Genomic DNA, 24,357 nt, shown 5'->3' with positions numbered 1-24,357 from the left:
AAGGAAGGAAGAAAGGAAGGAAGGAAGGAAGGAAGGAAGAAAGGAAGGAAGGAAGGAAGGAAGGAAGGAAGGAAGGAAGGAAGAAAGCTTGTGAGGCAATGAGCTATCTCCCCATCCCAGGCTAAATAACCTTAAAGGGTTCCTATCCTGGGAAGGTTAGACTCAATGGTTTCTTTTTAACTCTAAGATTCTATATATTTTAAATTAATTTCTATAGAATAAAGTAGTCTCTAAAAGTTCAGCTCTGAATATGCAGGTTAAAAAACATCCTAATTTTGCCTACCCTGACATTTTCTCAAAGGTTTTCAGATGTACCATCTCTCTGAAAGCACTACTAGAATCAATTTTCCTCAAAGCTTTTGTTTGCTCTTAGAATCTCATAATAACATTCCAAATGGCCACAAACATTTTTTCTTCACATGTTTAAAAGAAGATAGTCTGAAGCAATATAAATTATATCATTGTCTTAAAAATGGGACTTTGTCACAAACTAATTATAAAAAATTCAAGTTTCCATTAAAATACTTTATGCAGAAAAAAAGGAGTACCTGTATATTCACTTGATAATCTGTGGGCCCATGAATGGAACCATATAACCCAAATCCCACTATGGAGATTCTTCTATTAACTGTGAACCTGAAAAAATAAAATCAGTAGTAAATAGTTAAAAGTGGTAAATGATGACCAAGAATAATTGCATAGGTTTTAATTTTACACAAGCACACTACTACACCCCCCTCCCACTTCCCTACACTTGCATATACCTTTTAGAAATATTAAGAATAGAGAGGCATGTTGACTCATATCTGTTATACCTGCTACCAGGGAGGTTAAGACTAAACTACAGAGTCCTAAACCACAGGAGGACAAGCTAATAAATAAGTATCCACATTAAGTCCTGGCAACCAGGATGCCTAAGGAGGGAAGAACCAGCTCAGGGGCCCAGGCTGGAAGGAGAACAGATCAAAATTCCTGAGCCAGTCAGTAATGGTATTCAGCTTGTGAATATCTATTACACTTCTAGCCTCTCTGTAATGGGGGAAGAGAATGAGAGAGAAAACAGATACCTAAAAATATTATGAAATATTTCTCTAGTCTCAAGCCCTTTTCAGACTTACCTGAATAAAGAAAATCTTATCATTATTTATTAATATTTCAAAAAATACCATGCATTAAGTCTTATTTGCCCTTACCAAAGGCCCAAACATCACCTTCCTAGAGGAAATTCAGGAGGGAATTCTGTTCTTCTGAAAGACTTAATTAAGCCAATGACCTGATAGGGTCTTTCCCCATACTTTGCTGGAACTGAGTGATGATCAAACAAAGAGAATGAAGAAATCTCTGACAACTATATAGTTGGAGTTTACTTCTGAACACATGGAATGGAGAATACTTGGAGGGAGTGGTTGAACAAAGATTGAATGGTCTTAAGAAAATGATTCTCTATCATTTTAAATTACCACTATTCTATTTGATGAAGCAAAATGTTAATTAACTTTCACCTCAGCTCCATAACTAAGTTTTATCTTATTGTGGAATTTGTCTTTTTATGAGACTATTCTCTCTATATATACATTCTAACTCCAAAATAACCTGGGTCAGAAAGATAATTTCAAAGGCAAGATGGACTTTGGGGATTTCTTTCTCTAAGAAGAGATGCTTGGTTTAAAAATATTTAAATTACTAGATTTGTTTCTTTCCTCTCAGCAGCAAGCCATCCCTTGTAACACAGTATAAAAAAGGAGGAAAAAACAATGCCCTAGTTTGACAGTATATTCAGTGTTCCATAACTGTTGTCCCCTAATTCTGTAGAGAAAGAAATATTATACATCCGGTATAATGTTCTAACACAGAATTCTGAGGTTTTAAGGAGTAGTGATTTGGAAATCACTACACTTTCTCAGTTAGCCCAATAACAAAGTTACCAGATAAATAACTTTACCATCCAACTATTTGGACCAAAAAGGCTTTAATGGCTGAATATCTATTGTCTAATCATAGTATTGTGCAGGGTAGATGATATATTCATAAAAGGACTTCATAAATGGGATAAAAATATAGTCATGTATAGTCATGTATAGAAATAAAATAAAGAAAAAATAACTAAGGAAATTTTAAAATGGGATCATTACAAATTCCAATGTCTGACATTAGATATTTTGTGGCAAGTATTTTAACATTTTTAGATTTTCTACTTTCAGATTTGATCTAAGCATATACAAAATGGAATGAAGATGCAACTCTACAGAATACTACCACATATCCAATTAAGAGTTTCAATCATACCCTAAAAAATTATTTTGAGGTATTTTCCATGTAATGCCTATGCACACTTAAAAAGATCACTCTGGGTAAAAATCTGTTTTATAATAGTAACTAGTAACATATAACAATTAAAATCTAGAAAACATGTGACCAGTAGTAGCCTTTCATTCATATAGGGTTTGCATTACAGAAAGTCTCAAAACAATCTGGCAAACTTTCTTTTCTTGTGAACCTATCTCATCGGGGTGTTGTGAAGATAAAACAAGATAGTAGATGTGAAAGTACTTCATAATTCTAATGTGCTATATGAACATAACTATTGCTTTCCTTTAGTCACCAAGTTACCTCACAGAATTTCAAATTTGGAAGATAACCTAGAATGACTATTTAGTACAACCAGTCCCTGAAAAAATTCAACTTCTAAAATACACTCAAAAATCAGCCACTCAATCTTTGCATGACTACCTTATCTAATAAGAAAAAACTGTACTTCCAAGAGGTATCCCATTACACTACTGGATATTGCTAATTGCTGAGAAGTTATTTTTTCCCCATTAGTATATTTATTACCTTTTTAAACTTACTTTTTTCTTTTTTATACCAGTCATTACAACAAACCCTCTCTTCTTTTGTTCATCAAACCTCCCTTATGACAAATGGGCAAACCCTTTTCAAAAACTAGCTACATCTGATAATCTAATTAACACTCTATACCTGTGTGTTTGACTTCTCAGAGGAGGAAGCATATTTTATCACTTATAAATTCTATCTTTTGCATTTCTGACTTTCAAATACTTGAAGATGCAGCTATCCCCTTACCATCACCTGCCTAAGTTTTCTCTTCACCAGCTAAATGTCCCCATTTTTTTAGTTGAATATCACCATATGGCATGGTATATTCTTCAAGACATTCTCCAACTTGACAATGGCCTCCTAAATGTGATTCACAGAATGAAACATAACATACTCCAGATATAGTCTACCAGGGAAAAGTACAGCAGAATAATTACCTCTTTATTCCTAGAAACTTTCCTCACTTAAGAGAAACAATTTTGTTTTATCGTTAGTGACTTGCCATACTGAGCATACTGAAATGCCCAGGATTTTTTTCAGACAAACTGCTTAACCCTGTATTTTGTAGTTATGAAACCTATTTTTTCAATCCCATGTTTAAGACTTTACCTTTATCTCTATTTATTTATTACATTGACCCAGTATTATTCTAACTTGACAAGATCCTTATGGATTCTAACTTTATCATTTATTATCTTAAAGCTATCTCCTCTACTAGATAGTACCATTTGAAAACTTGATTAAGCATCCAATCTATTACTTTTATTCAAGTCACTGATGAAAATGCTAAACAGCATTGGGTCACACACAAATCTCTGTGACATTCTACTAAACCTTTTTTCCAAGGTGACATTCAAGCTATTAATTGGGGCCGTCTATTCAGTCAGTTCCAAATTTACTTAATTGTACTTATAATCTAAACTACATCTCTCCATCTTTTCCAAAAGAATAGCAGGAAGGACTTTAGCAAATGCTTTGCTATAATCTAGGTAAACCCTATCTATAGGATTCACCTGATCTTCCAATTTAGTTATTCTATTAAAAATAGTATGGCATAAGCTGTTCTTATTAAAAATGTGTTGATTCTTTGTGATCACTAATGATAATAAATCATTAATCATTCCCTTAATAATGTTCTATAATTTTGCCCAGAAATAAGTCAAACTCATGGGTTTATGGTTTACATACTCCAATTTCTTCCTTTTTTTGAAAAATGGGAAATATGCTATTCTCCAATCATGTGGTACCTCTCCCTTTCTCCACGATTTCTTACCTTATTTTTCACAAGGCCTAAGTAAAGACAGAGTAATTAGAGGAAATCTGTATTATAATCACCCCAGTGATTTGTTGAATTAGTTTGGGCTAAGTCTAGTTATTTTTGAAAAAGAGTACAAAAAAATTATTAGTATATATCTTCCTTAAACTATCTTCAACTCAACATGAAAGTTATCTTTTCACTCTCTGCAACAATACATTTAATAGATACCTGATTCGGTCACTTGTTCCACTGTAACCCCAACGACTCTCCACTTGCTGGAATCTATTGATGCTGCATTCTTTTCCCCTGAGGCAGCACCTTGGCCGATCAATATATTCAACTCGGGGTTTAGGATTGACCGTGAAATGAAGGAAGAGATTTACCACTTCTCGGTCTGATAAAATTCCAGATTGAGCAGGACCTTGGAAAGAAAAATATATATAAATGTCAATAAAAATTATTTTTATTGACTTATAGGTGTCAATTTTTAGGGGGCAGCTGGGTAGCTCAGTGGAGTGAAAGTCAGGCCTAGAGACAGGAGGTCCTAGGTTCAAATCTGACCTCAGACACTTCCCAGCTGTGTGACCCTGGGCAAGTCACTTGACCCCCATTGCCCACCCTTACCAATCTTCCATCTATAAGACAATACACCGAAGTACAAGGGTTTAAAAAAAAAATTATTTTTAAAGTGTACTTTGAAGCACTGAACTTCATGAAGTCAAAACTGATTTGTTGTAAAACCCAAACCAAGAACAACAAGAGGAAAATATTCCAAAATAATAGTAATCAATTTTAGCTCCTTTCAAGTACAATATATAAAAATAGGTTCTTGACTAATAGAAGGCATAAGAGCTTAAACTTCAAGTAATAAGAATGTACAAAATAGGTATGTAAACCTACATAAAACTATGTTCCTTTTAAAGAGGCAATTCAAAGGATAGCACCAAAGATTGGAAGATAAATCCAGGAGGATACAGAGGGAAAAAAATTATGAAGCAAATTCATTTTAATGCAGAAAGATATTTAAAATGTGTTTTTAAAAAAAAGTGGCCAACAAGCGGGCAGCCCTATTCCTTTTTCAAGATACCAGAAGGTGACTAGATGTGTTAAAAAGAAATTGGTGAAAGCTCTATCAATAATAAACAAGGCATGATACCCACAGCTGACAAAGCAGATGCTCTGACATAATAGGAAAAATGAGATAGATGGAACTGAAATAGCTTTCTCATTCATTACTCTGATCCTGTTGTCATTCTTCATGTACTCTTTCATAATGGTCAAATATAGAGAAATAATGGCATCTCTTTTAAAAATTCTATTTATGGTCTTTTAAAATGTGATTAGGAATGCACTAAGAATTCCCAAAAAGCATTTAAAAGTAAAATTGTTCAGAAAATCATAGGATTAGGAGCTAAAACTTATTAGTTCAAGTGAAGTTTTTTATAAAAGAAGGACCTGAGGCACTCAAAGGTTGGGTGACTAGGCTAAAATCATATGACTAGCAAGTAGTAAAACTGAAATTGTATTTCAAGGCTCCTGAATACAAATTCAATTCAACCACACCACTTCAAATCTAGCTATTCTTCACTTGCTAAGTCCTCATATATCTTTAAAAATTAAATTCTAATATCTCTTCCAGAAAGCTTTTGCGATTTTCCTTAAGTCCATAATGATCTCTCCTCTCCAATCCTAAAATCTATTTTTTTTCAACCCTTACCTTCCACATTAGAATCAATAATGTGTATTGATTCTCAGGCAGAAGAAAGGTAAAGACTAGGCAAAATGGGGGTTAAGTGACTTGACCAGGGTCACACAGCTAGGAAGTGTCTAAGGTCAAATTTGAATCTAGGACACCTCCTGTCTCCAGGCCTGGCTCTCAATTCACTGAGCGACCTAGCTACCTCCCTCAATCCTAAAATCTTACATAACACTTTGTACTTCTTTGATGCACTTATCAAGTATAAGAATTATCTGTGTTGGGTCTTTTGGTGTTGCTCAACTATTTTTTCCTTGTTATAAAGCAGAGGTCTATAATAGAGTATAAGGAGAAGTGATTGTCCTGTAAATTACTAAAAACACTAATAATTTTTGAAAGTGCTTTAAGTGTTCTTAAGTGAGGTCAATTAAGTCAGAGAGACGATATGGTCCTTTTTATTTGAATTTTTAAGAAAAATCTATTAAAATAACACAATGTCTTTTATTATTGTTTAGTCATGTCTCGGACTCTTCATGACCTCGTGTCATACTTCAATGGGGTTTTCTTGGCAAAGATACCAGAGTGGTGTGCCATTTCCATCTACAGTGGATTAAGGCACACATAAGTTAAGTGACTTGTCTAGGGGTCACAGATCTAGTGAGTGTCTGAGCCTGAATTTGAACTCAGATCTTCCTGAGTCCAGGACCAGCACTATATCCATGTACCTGATATATTTTTTTTAATCTCCTCCCTCCCACACCCATGGTTACATAATTCTTGTTTTCTCCCTCCCCTCTTCTTTCCTCCTTCCTGGAGTTGAAAAGCAATTTCACTGGGTTATACATATATTATCACTCCCTCTGTGATATTATTAAATATGATTTTATTGTTAATTACTTCTTACAATGTTCACATAAAGAATGAAGCATTAAAAATATATTTAAAAGAATAGATATCATATGGGCATGTATAACTACTTACCCTGCTTAGGAATATCTATTTAGGTGCCATGCAATGTTGACATGCAGCCAAAATTAATTAGAATTCACTCTGAAACTTCTATAGATTGAAAAGCATCCTTAAGTTTGTACATAGAAATTCCTCCAGATTGCTGGGAGCTTTGGCCTTAGTGTACTTAAAGTACTTAGTGTACTTAGGCTTAGAATACTTTGACTCTTAAGTGATTTTGTTTGAGTATTTAAACCTCTGGGCTTCAGTTTCAACAAGTACAGTAGAACCTCATTTTATTTGATCTCAACACACACGAATTCAAGTATACACGAATGGCAACAAAAATAAAAGCAGAAAAATGTTTAAAAAATTTTTAATTACATGCCATTTTCCCAAGAGGCATAAAATCTCATAGTACTTTGTCTAAGCATGCTCATTCTCACTCTGATAAGAGTTAATGTGAGTCATTACACTATTTTGTACCAGATATTAGCTCCTGCAACAGTCTTTATTTGGAGTTCTCATTTGCAAAAAGTTGTCTCTCCATCAAAGCAGTATTTCTCTGTTTCATGAATGTTTAGTTATTAATCATTTCTCAAAGTACAAGAGTATTTTTATAACTTATAAACCTAAGAAAAGCCATAAAATGCCTAGGTATGTTCATAGAAAAAATACTTATTAAATGAGTGGGTTTGCTATTACGTATGATTTTTCAACTTATGCAAAGGGTCTTGGAATATCTGGGTTATTAAAATGAGTTCCTCTTCTATATGAGGTACCTATTACATCACACTAAGCTGGGTTTAGAGACAAAGAATAAAAACACCATTCTAGTTCTAACGGAGTTCCCAAGGAATAAGTTGACTATATAAATAATTATATAAAAAATTATATAAAATATTTTATAAAACAGAAGCAAACAAAGTAGCATGTGTGATTAAAAGTGATGGTAATGTAACAGAGGTTTGTTACTGACTAGCAGTTCAGAAAGAAAAAGAATCTTGTCCAAGTTCATCTAACTATTGATTTATTATCAGGACAAGGACTGCTCATGCTTCAACTTCCAGTTCAAAAGTTTTTCCCCACATACATTTGCTCTAACTGGGGTCATTCACACCATGACTCTTGATTATCTTTACTTGGGCTACTGTGTCCTGCCCCTTTTCATGCTGTCATGGCCCCCCTGTACTCCTACCCAAAGGGCTATTTCCCTTGTTCCATCCACCAAAATGATGTCAAGAGTTTCTGCCAAAATAGTGTCTTACCTGCAGCAAACTCCTCAATAGTCATCAGTGGGAAACGGATTAATGAGAGTGCTTTTCCTAGCACCTTCTGTTTGTTTGCAAAAGTCACTGGCAACTGCTGCCTCTGACATTCAGCTTCTGCCCAGCGAACAACTGCTCCAAAGAGTCGACTTTCTCGAATACTAAGAGTGTCTCTTTCCAGAACAGCACATAACGTGTCTAAAGGTAAGACACAAAATCCAATTTAGACAAGATTTAAAATATCTGAGACTTTTTTAAAAAGACATCAAGTTTCTAATCAATAAAAAGCTTCACAATCTTGTAACTACACTATGGCTTATTGGAATTCTGCATATTCAAATTTAGGCACTGCAGCATCTCCTTTAATCCAAAAGTAATTTAACTAGCATCATATTAAGAACATAGCTGAGAACTAGAAAATAAGTAGAAAAAACATATCTGCTATTTTCCTACCTGTGTGATATTAGGCAAATCCTAATTCTCTGGTTTTCATTTCTACATCTTTAAATGGAGAAAGTTGAACTCAACTTTTAAGGTCCTTTCCACTCTAAATGTATGATGTTCTTATCTTATGATTATGAAAAACGTATGGCCTGGGGCAGCTGGGTAGCTCAGTGGATTGAGAGCCAGGCCTAGAGACAGGAGGTCCTAGGTTCAAATCCGGCCTCAGACACTTCCCAGCTATGTGACCCTGGGCAAGTCACTTGACCCCCATTGCCTACCCTTACCAATCTTCCACCTATAAGTCAATACACAGAAGTTAAGGGTTTAAAAAAAAAATTAAAAAAAAAACAAAAAAAAACCATATGGCCTGAAGTCCATGCAAAATCACTACGAGGATCTTAAAAGTCTCTATTTTGGATACAATTGTGATCAGCTTGGTTTTCTGGTTTCTAAACTCTGCTTCTAAAGTGTGGGATATATTTTAGAATTATTTTCATAAAAAATGGATGGAAAAATGTTAAAGTACTTAAACAAAGATATAAAGGAGAAATAATTTCAAAGCTCTCATTTTATAAATGAGGAAACTGAAACTAAGCCAAGTTAAAATGACTTGCCTAAGGTTACACTAATAGTAAGTAGTAAGATTGAGATCTGAACCCATATTATTCATCTCAAAATCTGGCACCCTTTCAACTTATAACACTACCTCTCAGTTATTGAGAAAATTTATATAGAATAGCCTATTATTCAAAGTTACAGTATAAATAAGGAACTACTATCAATATACATATATAAAAACTAAATTAAAATTAGGACATACATGCTACATTTACTGTTCAGGCTTAAATTAACCAAAAAATTAATCAGAGGTTAAGTAACCCCAATAATAGGAAGCAAAAGAAAATTATTTTCTTTTTAACTGTCATTCACTCGACTACATGTTGTATATCAATAAGAGGCCTTAATTCTGTTCCACCACACACATTTGAATACTAATGCAAGCAAAAAACATGGGGCTTGCACACTAAACTATTTATTTTACTTTGTGATGCAGATGCATGTATTTGATTTAGAAATTGCCATAATAAAGAAAAGTACTCTGCCTGAACCTACAAATCCTGCCTTCATATACATTGGTTATAAACAAACCTTACTCATCAAAAACTTTAAAAATAACATGTGCATCATTATTGCTACATTTGTTTCCTTTCTAGACCAAAAGTGGATATAATTTTAAAAGTCAGAGCAAACATTATTAAATGGATAAGTAATATACTATTTATTCAGTTAGCCGACTGCTTAAAAGCTTTGAAATAGCCCATGGCCCTCAAAGTAAAAGTCCCAAAATAGTTGTCACAAAGCCCATGCATTTAAATAAAGCTTAGTCTTACTGATTTAACGTGAACTTTTTAGTTTAAGAAGTAATTTTCCTAGTCTAAAATAAGTCAAAAATAAATTAGAAGTAGCAAACTAAATACGAAGTAGGTAATTACTAGATATATACACTGACAACATCCAAAAGTTAAATACCCAACAATTAAGACCAAAAAAACTTAAAAAGTAAAACATAACTGCTGTAAATTAAGAGTATACAATACAAGAATAGATTCTAAGTTAAATCAACAAATATTCACAGGGTAATTTATTATATGTCATCAAGAAACAGTTAAATTATGCTCAGTATTCTCAACCCTGCTGGATAGAGTAAGATTTCTGAACCATACTCTCTTTCCAGCCATACTCCCTTACTAAAACTAAAGGCACGTACGTACTTAGATGCTGAACACAAAAATGCTATTTGGCCAATAACCTCCACTTAATCTTCTCTCTTTTCACCTTTTTGAACCCTCTCTTTCTGGTCAAACCAATCTAACTGTTACCCTGGTACTTTTTGCTCATGACATTCTGAAACTAATACCATCCTTTACCCAAGTTTTGAAGGATGGCTTTCAAGTTTGGTTCAACCTTACCACCCTCAGTCTGAATTAAAATAATAAAATCTTATCTTTAGAGCTCAATATGACCTTCTGAACTCTAAAGAACAATTACTTTCTGTACCGCATGCTTGACAGTCAAGTACAGAAACACTTGTGGGTACCTCTTCTATTATCTTGAACTAAACCATAAGCTTCTTCAAGAAGAACTTTTATTGTCTTATTTTCTATATCCCTCAGAGCTCCTAGCACAAAGACAACACATGGTAAAATGCTTAATATTTGTTGATTTGACTAGACATTTAAGGTGGTGATAAATAACATTTTAGGCAATTTCCATAAAATAAAATAAATTTTGGCACCAAGAGGAACAGAATTAAGTGAACTTTCCGATTAGTTTATCTGACACATCATCCCTCCCCCAATAATGCCCCCAAATGCAGCATTACTATACTTAAAAACAATGAAATTCAGGTCAAAATAAATAACTTACCTATGTCAATATCAGTAAAACCTTCTGCACTGATTGCATCCATTGTACTTTTGTCTATAGTGTCTAGACAAAGACTAGCAAGCTGAGGTTCATCAAATAATCGAGCCTAAGCATATAAAAAATACTTGTTTTACTTACAGGCCAAAGATATTCTAATTTGACACTGCAAATGAATGTCATACCAAATATGTCAAAAGCAGTTACTCGTTTTCAATACAGTTATGTGCGTATCTTAATTACATATATTTTTAAAATATGTTCTTTATAGTATTTTAAGTATATACAGCACTTCACACAATGCCTTTCCTTCAGTAGGTGCTTAATAAATGCTTATTGAACCGAATTTCCCCTTTAAACATTCTTTGGCACTAATTTTGAAATAAATCACTAATACTTCATGCTTACCATTTTAATTTTTTTTAAAAGATTTGCTTCCTCATTGTTTTTATTCTTTCTTCTCACTTTTATATTAGGGATTACATGTAAAGGACCTATGTGTATATTCTGATCACATTCAAAAAGGAAATGCAAAAAAGAATAGTAAATTTAAACCTGAGTATAAATAACAATAATTTCCCCTTCTCAGAAGACAAACTAAATAAGGGGTAGGGTTAACATTTTATTGAAACTTTTCAATCTTTACAAGACCATTATGCATGCTATACCAGAAGAGGCAACAAATAATGAACTGATTTTCTAGCTTTAGTTATTAAAGAAATGAAAGTGGTACAAAAGTATCTGCAAAAATCTACAAAGCAAAACTTTCCTGGATTAGGAATAAACCAAAGTAACTTCAGTATAAATCAAGGAAGCCTATATTACAAAATAGTCATAAAACTAAAGTTATGTTACTTTCAAGCAGGCTAACTGGCACCATCAAAAATTTGTGCTAACCAACCACTGCTAGACCTTTACTTAACAAATCTGCAATCATTACATTCAAATTGAACATTTTTAAAGTTTTTCCATTTTCATGTCATCACCTCTATTCTCTGCACCTCATTTGCAGATGACTACTTCTTTCCTGAATCAAGAAATAATCAAGATAAAATCTTTTACCTCCACTCTGACTTAAAATTGATCCATATCTACAATATCCTATTCTCCTAACTCTGAGGAAAGTGCTATTTCTCCTTTTCAAGATTAACACTTCACTTGTCACTTCATTACCAACCCCTCTGACTCCTTCCCCTCCACCTACAAATATATTCTCAGGTCCAAATCACCCTCAACAAAAAAAAAAAAAAAAAAAATACTTTTCCTGGATTTTGATAGATCTCTCCTCACTTAACCAAAACTTCTCTGCAAGATTTGTCTATAAACACACTGCTTATATTTCCCCATCTACTCACTTCTTTCAAACTCTTACAATATGACTTCTCTTTGGAGTCTACTAAAAAGTTCACTCAGAAGTCACCAAATTCAATGGCCTTTTTCTCAATCATCATCCTCCCAAACTCTATGCAGCATGTGACTCCAAGTAACCAACTCTTTCCCTTCTTGAAATTGTCCTTCTTTGAGGATGCTCAATTCTCCTGGTTCTACTAACTGATGGCTCATTTTCTCTTTTCATCATTGGCTCTTCTCTTCCTTCTGCACCCAAAATGTTGTAATGTTATTCAAGGATTTATTTTCGGCTTCCTTCTCTTCTCTCTTTCATATGGAAGATGGGGTAAAAGGCAAAAGACTTAGAGCAGGAAGAAATATACAACCTGAACTTTATCTATAGGTAAATATACACAACTCCTTAATCTTTATGCCCAGTCAAGAAAAAAGAGAAATGATTTACAAAGATTTAAAGGGAAAGAATTTAGCAGGTAGACCTGTGCTAAAATAAGGGAGACTCTGGGGATTAGATAAGGTTGATAACAATGAAATATATAATTCCCTATCTTTAGTAGTCAGTTCACAAAACAAAGCTCTTATAGGGAAAAAGATATATCTGGGGAAGAGAAACCAAAAATACACCTTCCCCACAAATTAATCCAAAGGACTAAATTTACCCAAAGCACCATCTAAACAAATAAAACACATCATAATTTCAAGACCCCTCCATCACAGGATGCTCAGTTAGACTTAAAAAAAAACAACCTAAAACGTAAATACCTGTTTGAGGTTAACAGACTAATTAAAAGTTATTTGCTCAAAAAAAGTGCAGACAGCTGAATCAACTAATAAGTACAAGTGATTGACAGATACAAGTGATTGACAGATCCTGTTTTAATAAAAGCAAAAGGAGGTATAGAGAGGAAAGTCTATAGGGAATAGCTAATTCCAGGGAACAAAACGATTCAAAAAAGGATAGGAGGGCCCCCTTTCATTGCAAAGGTAGGAGACTATGGATGTGGAATACTGTATATACTCTCAGACACTATCTCTGTATTGGTTAGTTTTGCTGGATTGTTTCTTCTTTTCCTTTTAGAATTTGTTACGAGATAGTTTGCTGGGTAAGATAAGAGGAAGGAATGTATTAATTAACAAATGTAATATAAGGACAAAATATACCAATAAAAATAAGACAAGATTTTGGAGGTTAAAAAAAAGCAAGGAAAAGGTAGGAATTTTAAAGACAATTTTTATAACTTGTCAACTTTGCAAAAATGCAGTCATACTGACCACCAGTCATATTTCTACAAAAAAAAAAAATGCTGGCAGTAGGGAGCCACAAAGAGATTCCATTTGCCATTGCAAAAAATCTTTACAAGAATTAGTTAATGGTGGCATTACTTCTAAAGAGACAACAAAACAGCAATTTTTAAAAAAATAAGTAACAAAAAGAAAATGGACTCATGTAATGCTTACTTGGTCATTAAGAATGGTTATTCATTTTAGAGGTGCCAATACTCCCTTCCACTAATATGGATCATAACCCCTAATTTCTTATGTGTTGCCATATCCAAAAAACTCACTGGAAAGGTATGATAGGGTGAGGAATAGAGGAAAAGAATCTTCTGATAATAAGCCTATCTGCTTTAGCCAGGATAGTCTTCAGATGACAGACACAATCTATCAGTTGGCCCATACTCAAAACCTAATTTAGTAGACCCTACTATCAGGCTTATGAACAGGTGACAAAGCCTTCAAAAACCAAAGGCCATCTACATACAAAGAATAAGAGGAGGCCTTGGGAAAGGCATGTATTTCTACATACCTTAAATTAACTCATGCCACAAACAAAACTATAGAAATTGGTATAGGACAAACAGCAAATATAAGAAACTTGTTCACAAACTACCAATAGTCACTGGATCTAATTTTGAGAAACAAGAATTTAAGGTTTGTACAAACACTAACGAGTTACCTACATAGTTACATCCAAGCAAGAGTGATATATACAAAAGTGATATAAGCATACTACCCAAATCCTCCAGAAAGGTTTCTTTTCCACTTTCTTTGTCCAGTTATATTTAATATTCTTCAAATGTTACATATTGACAATATTGGTATGGTGAAAATTAGTAGCCAGGAATTTCAAGTTCTCAACCTGGTTTCATGACTAAATCATTACCTTTGGGCAAGCCATTTTACCTAGCCAGGCTGTTTTCTTAACTATAAAAAATGAACTGGCTAAAATTTGATGATCTCTAAAGTCCCTTCTAGTTCTAAAAACCTCTGATTCTATAACAAGGCTGTGTTTTACAAACAATGGATTTTAAACTTACTTATACAAGGACTCAAGTTAATAAAGATCTACCAAAAATGAAAAAACTCAGGTTCTGTATCATGAAATTTTATATTATTAGGAATATTAGCTTAGCATAAATACCACAAAAAATATGGGAGAAAAATATCCTATAATCCCCAAATACTAAACACTATAACAGTGATTCCCAAAGTGGGTGCTACCGCCCCCAGTGGGTGCTGCAGCGATCCAGGGGGGCGCAATGATGGCCACAGGTGCATTTATCTTTACTATTAATTGCTATTAAAATTTTTAAAAATTTAATTTCCAGGGGGCTAAGTAATATTTTTTCTGGAAAGGGGGCAATAGGTCAAAATAGTTTGGGAACCACTGCACTATAAGATTGAATTTAAGTTCATGAAAAACCAAGTTAGAATACATCAAAGGCCTCCCACATTAATCTCTCCCCATTCCTTCTCTCCAAAAGACCTCATTACTCCCTTAAATGAGAAAATAGAGGCCTATTTACCTTAAGAATCCTCTTTTTGACTACTCTTTGTCTTAAAATACCCATTCCCTCCTCCTATGTTCTCGTCTTCCTTCCTTCCTTTGAAACTCTTTTCTACAGTCTTAAAATCAATACTGAGTATTGGTTCTAAGGCAGAAGAGCAATAAAGACTAGGCAATGGGGGTTAAGTGACTTGCCCAGGGTCACTCAATTGGAAGTGTCTGAGGCCACATATGAACCTAGGACCTCACATCTCTGGGCCTGGCTCTCAACCTACTGAGCCACCTAGCTGCCCCTTTCCTCCTGTACTCTTGACAAAGATGTAGTCCTTTTCTTCACCAAGGTCAAGCCCCATCATTGTAATTTGATCATATATCCCCCTCTTATCTTGTAAGGTAAATTGCGTCCTAGAATCATATCTCTCTAGCTCAAGGCTTCCTATCATTAAAAAAAAAAAACAAAAAAAAAAACTGCCTTGTTTCTTTCATTTCCTCAAGTTGTCATTCTTTATCATCTCACCTCTCTTTTACCTCCCCAAATTCCAACATGCATTCCTCACCTCTACTTAACCTCTCACTCACTTTAAAACCAAGAAATCTTTTTTATCATGACTCAACTACAACTACTCTCTCCAAAATTATCAACGATTTAGTAATTGCCAAATTGAATGGTCTTATTTTCAGTATTCAATATAAATGGAAAGGTTTTGAGCAATAGACTTCCCAGTAAAACACTGTCTTTTTTCCAAGGACCAGCCTCAGTAAATATGAAGAGAGTCATCACCAGCAGACTACCTACTAAGTGATGAATTCTTTGGATATCACAATAAGTCAGAAAAATAATCTTCCTTTCAGAGTCATATTAAATTGCAGTATAATAGAAAAACCCTGAACTAGGATGTTAGGAGACTGATGTCCTAGGCCTGGTGATGCTAGTAGCTATATAATCTTTGAGAAATCACTCAACACATTCCACTCTTGATGCCTCATCGGTGGGTACTTGATGATCATACCAGCAGAACGTAGGCACATCTTATTCAAGCTGAAATGGTTTGAGTGGTATATATGGATCTGGTATACTAGTGGTATAACTGTCATCCAAGGTAATTTTTTAATCACAGCGTTCCACTGAGTAGCATAACATCACATTAGATTCTCAAAATATTGAATTGGTATTTTAACACAAATTTTATTAAATAAAGATTACTTACCTGAGTGAGAAGCATAAAGGCATTATCTGCCCTAAGATGTTTGGTGAGAAAATCCACACAATGTGCTTCTAAAGCTGGAACTGCATATTTTTTAGCTGTATAAAGAGTTGTCATGACTGTTTCTGGACCAATTTGAACTTCATCTGAATAAAGAAATCTGGAAAGCAATTTCAAAAATGGAAAAATTATCATCACCAGGCCCAGTAGTGTGATAGGATTTTAAAAACTAGTGATTTTAAACCAAACTCAAACTTCACACTGGACACAAGTTGACAAAGTTATCTTTTAAAAATTTGGTTATAAAGGTATTTTATTTTACCAATTACATGTAATAACAAATTTCCACATAAGTTATCTGATGTTATATGATCCAAATTGTCTCCTTCCCTCCCCCTCCTAAAATTGGCAAGCAATTCAATCTGGGTTATACATGAATTATTGTGCAAAATATATTTCCATATTGTTCATTTTGTAAGAGAACAATTATATAAAACCAAAACCCCAAAACAAAAAACCAATAAACAAGTGAAAAATCTCATGTTTTGATCTGCATTCCGACTCCAACATTTCTTTCTCTGGAGGTGGATAGCATTCTCATGAGCTGACAAAATTATAAGGAATCAAAAGTCTAATAAACGAATGTAGGTAATTAGGTATCCATCTGCCTCATCTTCACAACTGTACAATTTCAAATTACTGAATTTCCAGGTACTTTAACTTTTCCTTCTAATTGCCCAAACTTTAAAATGCTTAACCATGTTTTATCTTAATCTAAAATTATTCTCTTCTCCAAATTAGTAATCAGAATATAATATTATTTAAACTTTCACAGATGACTAAGGTTATCATTATGAATACTGTGATACTATGAAGTCCCTAGGAGCTATGTATGTGGGTAGGACTGTATGTCCATATATATAAGGTCTGTCCATTTTTATAATGGAGGTTATATTGTCAGCATATTCAATTTAGTCAGAAATTCAATTCTCTAGACACTTAATAAGCACCCATATGCTACTCCTAAGCACCATGGATACAAAGAATCAAAATGGCATATCCTTGCCTTCTGAAGAGCTTATAGAGTCTATTAAAATTGTACAGTTAAGAACATGTATAAGTATATGGTATTCAATTCAAGAATAGAAGGTGATAGTAGAAAAAGCAAAGATCCAAAGGACTCAATGAACATTTGAGGAGGGAAAGAACACAAGCAGTTGAGGGATTAAGAGAAGCTTAATGGAGAAAGGAAGTGGCCATTGATTAGAGCCTGAAGAGAAGTATTTAGACATGCAGAAATGAAGAGAGAATACATTCCTTGTAATGGCCTACACAAATATAGAGAAGAAGCAGGAGACAATAATATTGAGGTTGGTGAACAGCTGGCAGTCTTGTCAGGCTAACTCATTAGATTGTATGAAGAAGACTATAGCACTATAGAAATAAAGAGTTGAAAAGGTAGTTTGTTTTTGGTGGGGATCAGATAGGGAAAGATATCTAGTGATAGTACTGTCCAAAAAAATGTAAAAAGACATAAAAGAGGATCATTGAAGTATTTTTTTAAATGTGCAAAAGGGAATATAAAGAAGTTCTGAGAGAAATAAGACAAGCAAGTCAGCTTTTAAAATAATAGCTGTAATTTATGATATGTTTATTTTTAAAAAGCAAGTTGTACATAATACAAAAATTCATGGTTTCACATATCATCCTCTTTATAATTCTACTTTGCACATGGAAATTTTAGGGGGCATTATCTGTCAAGCTAAGGAGTTTTTATTTTATCCTCCAAGCAATGGGAAGATGGATGGATATTAAGGTTTTCTACGTAGGCAATGACCTGACAGGATAGTAAAAATAGCACCAGATCCTAGAGTCTCAAAAGACCTTCATTCAAGGGCTCTAGCTAATATTTATCATGTGACCATAGACAAATCTCTTAAATCCTCAAGCCTGAATTGAAGGTAATATATACTGTAATAGCATGTATATATCAGAGTTACTGAAGGATCAAGTGAAACCTGGGTTTGAATTTGCACTTAATAGCTGTATGATCCCAGAAAAGTTATTTTTCTTTAAACTATAGTTTTCTTAGTTGTAAAATGAGGGCATTTTTCATAATAAATATGTGAATTATTAATAAAAACGTGAATCAGAAAGGAAATGATTATCAGAGCAAGGTACTGGGGGAAAAGAGAAGTTTTAAGGAATTGTTAGCCTTAAAAAAAAAAAAAAAAGATGGGAGAGGCATCGAAATGAGGAGCTCATGTTAGAAAGCCTCCGTTCTCCTATTCCTAGGAAGGCACTCTCCTTTTCTCATCTCCACCTTTTAAAATACTTAGCTCCTTTCCAGGCCCAGATAAGTGCCCACATGTTTGAAACTTTTTCTGATGCTCTCCTCCAGTTGTCAGTGCTCTACTCCCCCAAATTATCTTATATTTAAGTATCTCTCTCTCTCTCTCTCTCTCTATATATATATATATATATGTTCCTTTAAGACAAGAACTATTTCATTACTGTCTTTGTTATGAGAGACCTAAGTTCAAATCTCATCTCTGAGGCTTACCCCACCTATGTAACCTTGGACGAGACATTTAGTCTTCCTAGGTCTCAGTTTGTTTCATCTATAAAATGAGTTGGCCTTAACAGCCTTTTTTAAGTCCTTTCTAGTTTTAAATCTATGATCCTATGATTTCCCAGTGCAAAGGAATGGATAGGTTATGATCCTATGACTTCCCAGCACTAACCTTTACAACACTGAAGGCATTTAATACTTGTAGAACTGAAGAGAACTTATACCTCCTAGGATCAATGAGATAATTATAAAGCACTTAGGCACTATATAATTATTAGCTATTATTATTATTCTATATCTTTATGGGCTCTTATTAGCCAGTATGATTACTTCTCCAGGTTCACAAAGTTATTCTAGATTTTTGTGTGTGTTATGGCAATAGTAGTCTGGTAAATTTTAAGAATCCTCTTCTCAGAAAAATTTTAAATGAATAAGATAAATTACATAGACTCATCAAGGAAACTACTTATTTTGAAATATATCTGTCACAAAATTGTCCATACTACTAGGCCTGTATCCCAAAGAGCTCAATGATAGGAAAAAATGGCCTACTTGTACAAAAATATTTATAGCACCTCTTTTTGTGACAATAAAAAATTGGAAACTGAAGGGATGTTAGTCAATTGGGGAATGGCTGAGTAAGTTGAACAAAATGATCATCAAAAAAACTGAAAAGAATTCATATGAAATGATGCAAAGTAAAGTGAGCAGAAACAAAAGAACTTTGTACACAGTAACAACAAAAATGTACAATGATCAACTGTGAATCACTTAACTATTAATAACAAGGCAAAGATCCAAGAAAACTCCAAGGGACTCATGATGAAAAAGGATAATCACTGCCATAAAAGGAACAGATGGAGTCTGAATGTAGATTGAAGCATATCATTCTGCATTTTATTTCCTCCATGAATTCTTCTCATTTAAGTAATTTGTATCTTGTTTTGCAACATGAAAAACATGGCAATATGTATTATATGATATGTACAAGCAATATCATACTTGCCTTCTTGGGAAGGAGGGAAAGAATACAGATCACAAAATGTCAGAAAATGAGCATTAAAAATTGTATCAAAATCTAGAAAAACTGGGGGGGAAATATGGAATCTAGAAAATAAAAATCCAGAAAAAAAAATAGTCTAGGAACATAGAAAAACCAATCCAGAAAACCTGGGATGGGTGGGGGGGTTGTCTAGATATTTGAAAATCCAGAAATATGACCCAGGAAAATCTGGAATCTAGAAAAATCTAAAGATCTAGAGAATCTAGATCTAGAAAAGCTAGGAAAAATAATAAATTTAGCTTAATTAAAAAAAAAGTATAGCTATCCAAAAAAACTAAAACACTTATTTTTAATCCACCAACTCCAGGATAAGAACCATTGACTAAAGAACTCTATATTTTCCCTATATATCCAATCAGTTGCCAAGTCCTGTCAATCAATAACTCCCCAAATTTCTTTCATCTTCACATCTTCTCTCCACTCACAGACACTATCCTATTTTTGGCTCTCACTTTTCACTTGGATTATTCCAACAGCCTCTTAACTCATCCCTGGGCTCTCTCTCCTCCAACATAGTAGCTAAAGTTAAACTCCCAAAGTACATGCATGATCATGTCAATCTCCTGCTCCAGTAGTTCCCTATGACCTGTAGGATAAAATATTCCTTTCTTAGGCACTTAGATCTCCTCACAATAGCTTCAAACTATCTTTCAAATTAAATGAATAGGTCTATTTGCTAATTCCCCATACAAAACATTCCATTTCCAGTGCTACTTGGCTCCTCTCCCTACCTCCTCTCCCCATCTCTGCAAAGAGTGAGTCTCTGTATCTGCCTCTGTTTCTCTCCTTCCATCTCTCTACAATCTCTGAAATATACTAGCTCAGTGATGGCAAACCTACAGCCCACACACTGCCCTTCCCCTCCAACCCACCACTCAGAGTTCATTACTTGAAAGGCAGAGGGAGTAGAACAGAGCTGCTCCCTTCCCCCTCTCCACCTGAGCTGAGGACATTCCTTACTTCATCCACCCCTCTGCCCAACAGCCCAATGGGAGCATACAGGGGTTAAAGTAGGCAGCTCACAGATGGCAGAACTGGAGAGTGGAATGCTGAGACCATTCCCCTGTCCTCCTGTGCTTTCTCCCATCATCCAACCCTCTGCTTCCTCCCTCCCCTGTCTGGGTCATGGCACAAGGTCTCTAATAGGTTTGCTGTCCCTGTACTAGCTCTTCACTTCTGTTTCTTAGAATCTGTAGTTCCTTTTCAGGCACATTTCAAGCGTTACCTCTTACTTGAGGCCTTTCCTGACACTGAGTTGTTAATATTGTCCTTCTTTCATTCCCTTATTTACTTAATTCTTCATCCATTTACTTACAGAAACTTTTTCCACTTAAGAAAAAAAACCCACAAGAAAAACTTAACGGTTGCACCCTTTAGTCACTAAAATGTTTGTAGAATTGATAGTAGCTGAGAGATGAAGTGCTTTATATACCTTGAACACAGGCCAACTTACTGAAAATTCTAAGCTGGAATGCACTCATCTTAAGAATCCTCTAATAAATAAGTTCATTATGGATAAAAATGCTATTCAATGTGTATATTTTCATTTCTATTGGTATCTCTTTTCCCTCATCTACATTTCTCTCTCTCTCCACACTCCATTATAGCCCTAAATTGGTAAATTAAAATACTGACATTCAGCTATAATTACTTAATATATCAATATATTGGCACATATTATATTGATAAATTCAATCACGATCATTTAAGATACCTCCAGTTGTTTGTTATTATTTATTGCTTTAAAGGAGCATTTTGTAATTCAATCTAAGTTTAATTCATAATCACACTAAATACTTCAAAGAATTATTTTTACTAAATTTTCTTTTTTATGAACTTAACGTTAACAAGTTTGAAATGTCCATATACAAAGAGAAAAAGACTGCATACAAAAAACTGTTAGTCATTATATACAGCTAATACATATATATGAAATTTAAAACAAATAGAACCGATAATGTCCATCTGAACTTCTTTCTAATCAAATCTGTTTTTTGTTTACTTATTGCTTTTCATTTATTTTTTCCTTTAAGTACGTGTATCATTATTTTCCCCTGACCCCAAATAAAAACTCTCTCTTACAAAACAAATAGGTATAATATAATCAAGGAAAACAAATTCACACACATCAGCAGTCTTTAGAAAAGAAAGGTATGTTTCATTCTGATCCTCTAGTCCAGTGATGGGCAAACTTTTTAAAGAGGGGGCCAAAGGAAAGGAAATGCTCATCTGTCAGTCTGTTTCTAAGGTAATTCTTTCGAAGTTTCATTGTATGTATCCTACTCATTGTATTACTCAGATTAGAAATGATGTCTCTCAGCTGGCCAGATAGAACATTTCAGGGGTCCTGCATCTGGCCGGCAGGCTAGTTTGCTCATCACTGCTCTAGTCAATCCCTTCTCTAACAAAATGTGGAAAGCCTAATTCTTCATTAATCTGAATTTATAATAGGGTAATAAATAATCAAAGTCCTTAAATGTTTCAACATTGTTTTACTTTGCATTATTGTGGTAATTATAGTTATCTTGGTTCTACTTCTTTCTTTCTTTCTTAAACCCTTATCTTCCATCTTGGAATCAATACTGTGTATTGGTTCCAAGGCAGAAGAGTGGTAAGGGCTAGGCAATGGGGGCAAGTGACTTGCCCAAGGTCACACAGCTAGGAAGGTCACATTTGAACCCAGAACCTCCCGTCTTTAAGCCTGGCTCCCAATCTACTGAGCCACCCAGCTGCCCCCTGCTCATTTCTTTCAATACCAGTTCATACATGTATTGCCAGGTTTCTCCAATTTGCTCCTGATATTTGTTACAGTACAATAATGTTCCATTAAATTCACATACCACAATTTTTTCTGTCACTCCCCAAATGATTGGCATCAGTTTCAAATTCTTAGCTACATTTTCTGGAAGGCAGATTGGCTAGCTCTCATTTATATATGCCAGCAAAACTATGATGTTCACAATAGATCTAATAATCTTTTTTTTAGACTCTTACCTTCTATCTTAATATCAATTCTAAGAAAAGGAACAAGGGCTAGGCAACTGGATTTAAGTGACTTGCCCAAGTCATACAGCTAAAGAAATATCTGAGGCCAAATTTGAACCCAGGTCCTCCCAACTCCAGATCTGACACTCTATCCAATATCATTCAATCAGGAAATACAGACCTTAAAAAGTTTACAGTCTTTTGGGAGGAAATGACATGAACAGAAAGAAAGAAATAAAAAATTTCAGAGTAATTTCAAGGAGAGGGCAGTAGCATAGTGCTGGGTACATAGTAAGCATTCTCTTTCCCTCCTTTTCCTTCCAACCCTACTTTCTTCCTTTCTCAGGAGGGCTTGTGCTACTTGTACTTTTTAAGGCATTACAATAGTGGTAGGTCAGGTGGGAATGTATTCAAGACATGAGGGACATTGTGCTAAGTGATGGTGATGGACAAAGAGCAGCAAACAGACTATTTTGCCTGAAACCAGGTCTATAAAAGTAAGTAACTTGCAATAAACCCAGGAAGGAAGGCTGGAGCCAGATTGTGATGGGCTTTTAGCCAAACTGGAGTTAGTATTTTATCTCACAAGCAAAAGAAGCAGCACTGGCCTTTCTTGAACAAAAAGTAAGATGGTTACATCTGTGTTTTAGGAACCTCAATTTGTACCTGTGTGGAAAGTGGATTGGAGAGAAGGAATTGGAAGCTAGGGGCCTAATTAGGAGTCTACTGAACCCTGTTTGTACCAGACATCAAACCATACTATAAAGCAGTATCATCAAAATAAACTGGTAATGACTAAGAAATAAGAGTAGTGGATCAATGAAATAGATTAGATAGTCAAGACAAGGCAGTTAATGTCCATAGTGTTCTATAAACTCAAAGATCCAAGCTTTGGGGGAAACAACTCACTATTTGACAAAAACTTCTGGGAAAACTGTAAAGTAGTATGGCAAAGATTAAGGCATGAACCAACATCTCATACCATACACCAGGACAAAGTCAAAATTGATACATGATAAAGAAATAAAGGGCAAACCATAAACAAGTTTAGGGGAAAATGGAAAAGTTTACCTGTCAGACTTACAGATAAAGAGAATTTATGACTAAACAAAACATGAAATGGATGACTTTTATTACATTACATTAAATTTAAAAGGGCTTGACAAGTTCAAAAGAGAAACAACAAATTTGGGGAAAAAATCGTATAGCTAGTGTGTGACAAAAACCTTGTAATGGTTAGAATGGGTCTAAGTTATAAAAATGTTGTGGTCAACTTTTATAGAAATTAACCCTTAAGTCACAAGACTGTTAGTAGCTCTAATAGCTTTATTATAGTAAGATAAAGATAAGAGAGGGAAATATAAAAAGGAGGTAAAGAATTACCTGGCCTAATAACCTAAAGCCTAACAACCCAGAGTCTGTCTTCGAAAATTAGCCTCGAAACAACCTCCCACCCTCCTGCTATGTCTCACCTTATATGCCATTGCCTTCACCCACTAGCTCTCCTACATCACCCCCAGG

General features: G+C 34.4%; 1 protein-coding gene across 1 annotated transcript in view; it reads right to left on the bottom strand.

The window, feature by feature from the left end:
- The window catches only part of BTBD1 (BTB domain containing 1), a 36,827-nt gene that overhangs the window by 5,337 nt on the left and 7,133 nt on the right, over positions 1-24,357 (bottom strand). Inside the window, exons 2-6 of the mRNA XM_044665481.1 lie at positions 16,220-16,376; positions 10,880-10,985; positions 8,009-8,206; positions 4,325-4,517; positions 549-636 (exon numbers count right to left, since the gene is read on the bottom strand). Coding sequence (XP_044521416.1) covers positions 549-636; positions 4,325-4,517; positions 8,009-8,206; positions 10,880-10,985; positions 16,220-16,376 — 742 coding nt within the window. The remainder of the gene's footprint in view (positions 1-548; positions 637-4,324; positions 4,518-8,008; positions 8,207-10,879; positions 10,986-16,219; positions 16,377-24,357) is intronic.

The sequence above is a fragment of the Gracilinanus agilis genome, chromosome 2, assembly GCF_016433145.1.
Source record: "Gracilinanus agilis isolate LMUSP501 chromosome 2, AgileGrace, whole genome shotgun sequence".
Classification (NCBI taxonomy): domain Eukaryota; kingdom Metazoa; phylum Chordata; class Mammalia; order Didelphimorphia; family Didelphidae; genus Gracilinanus; species Gracilinanus agilis.
The sequence above is the reverse complement of the archived record's forward strand: the minus strand, read 5'-3'. Positions and strand labels throughout refer to the sequence as shown.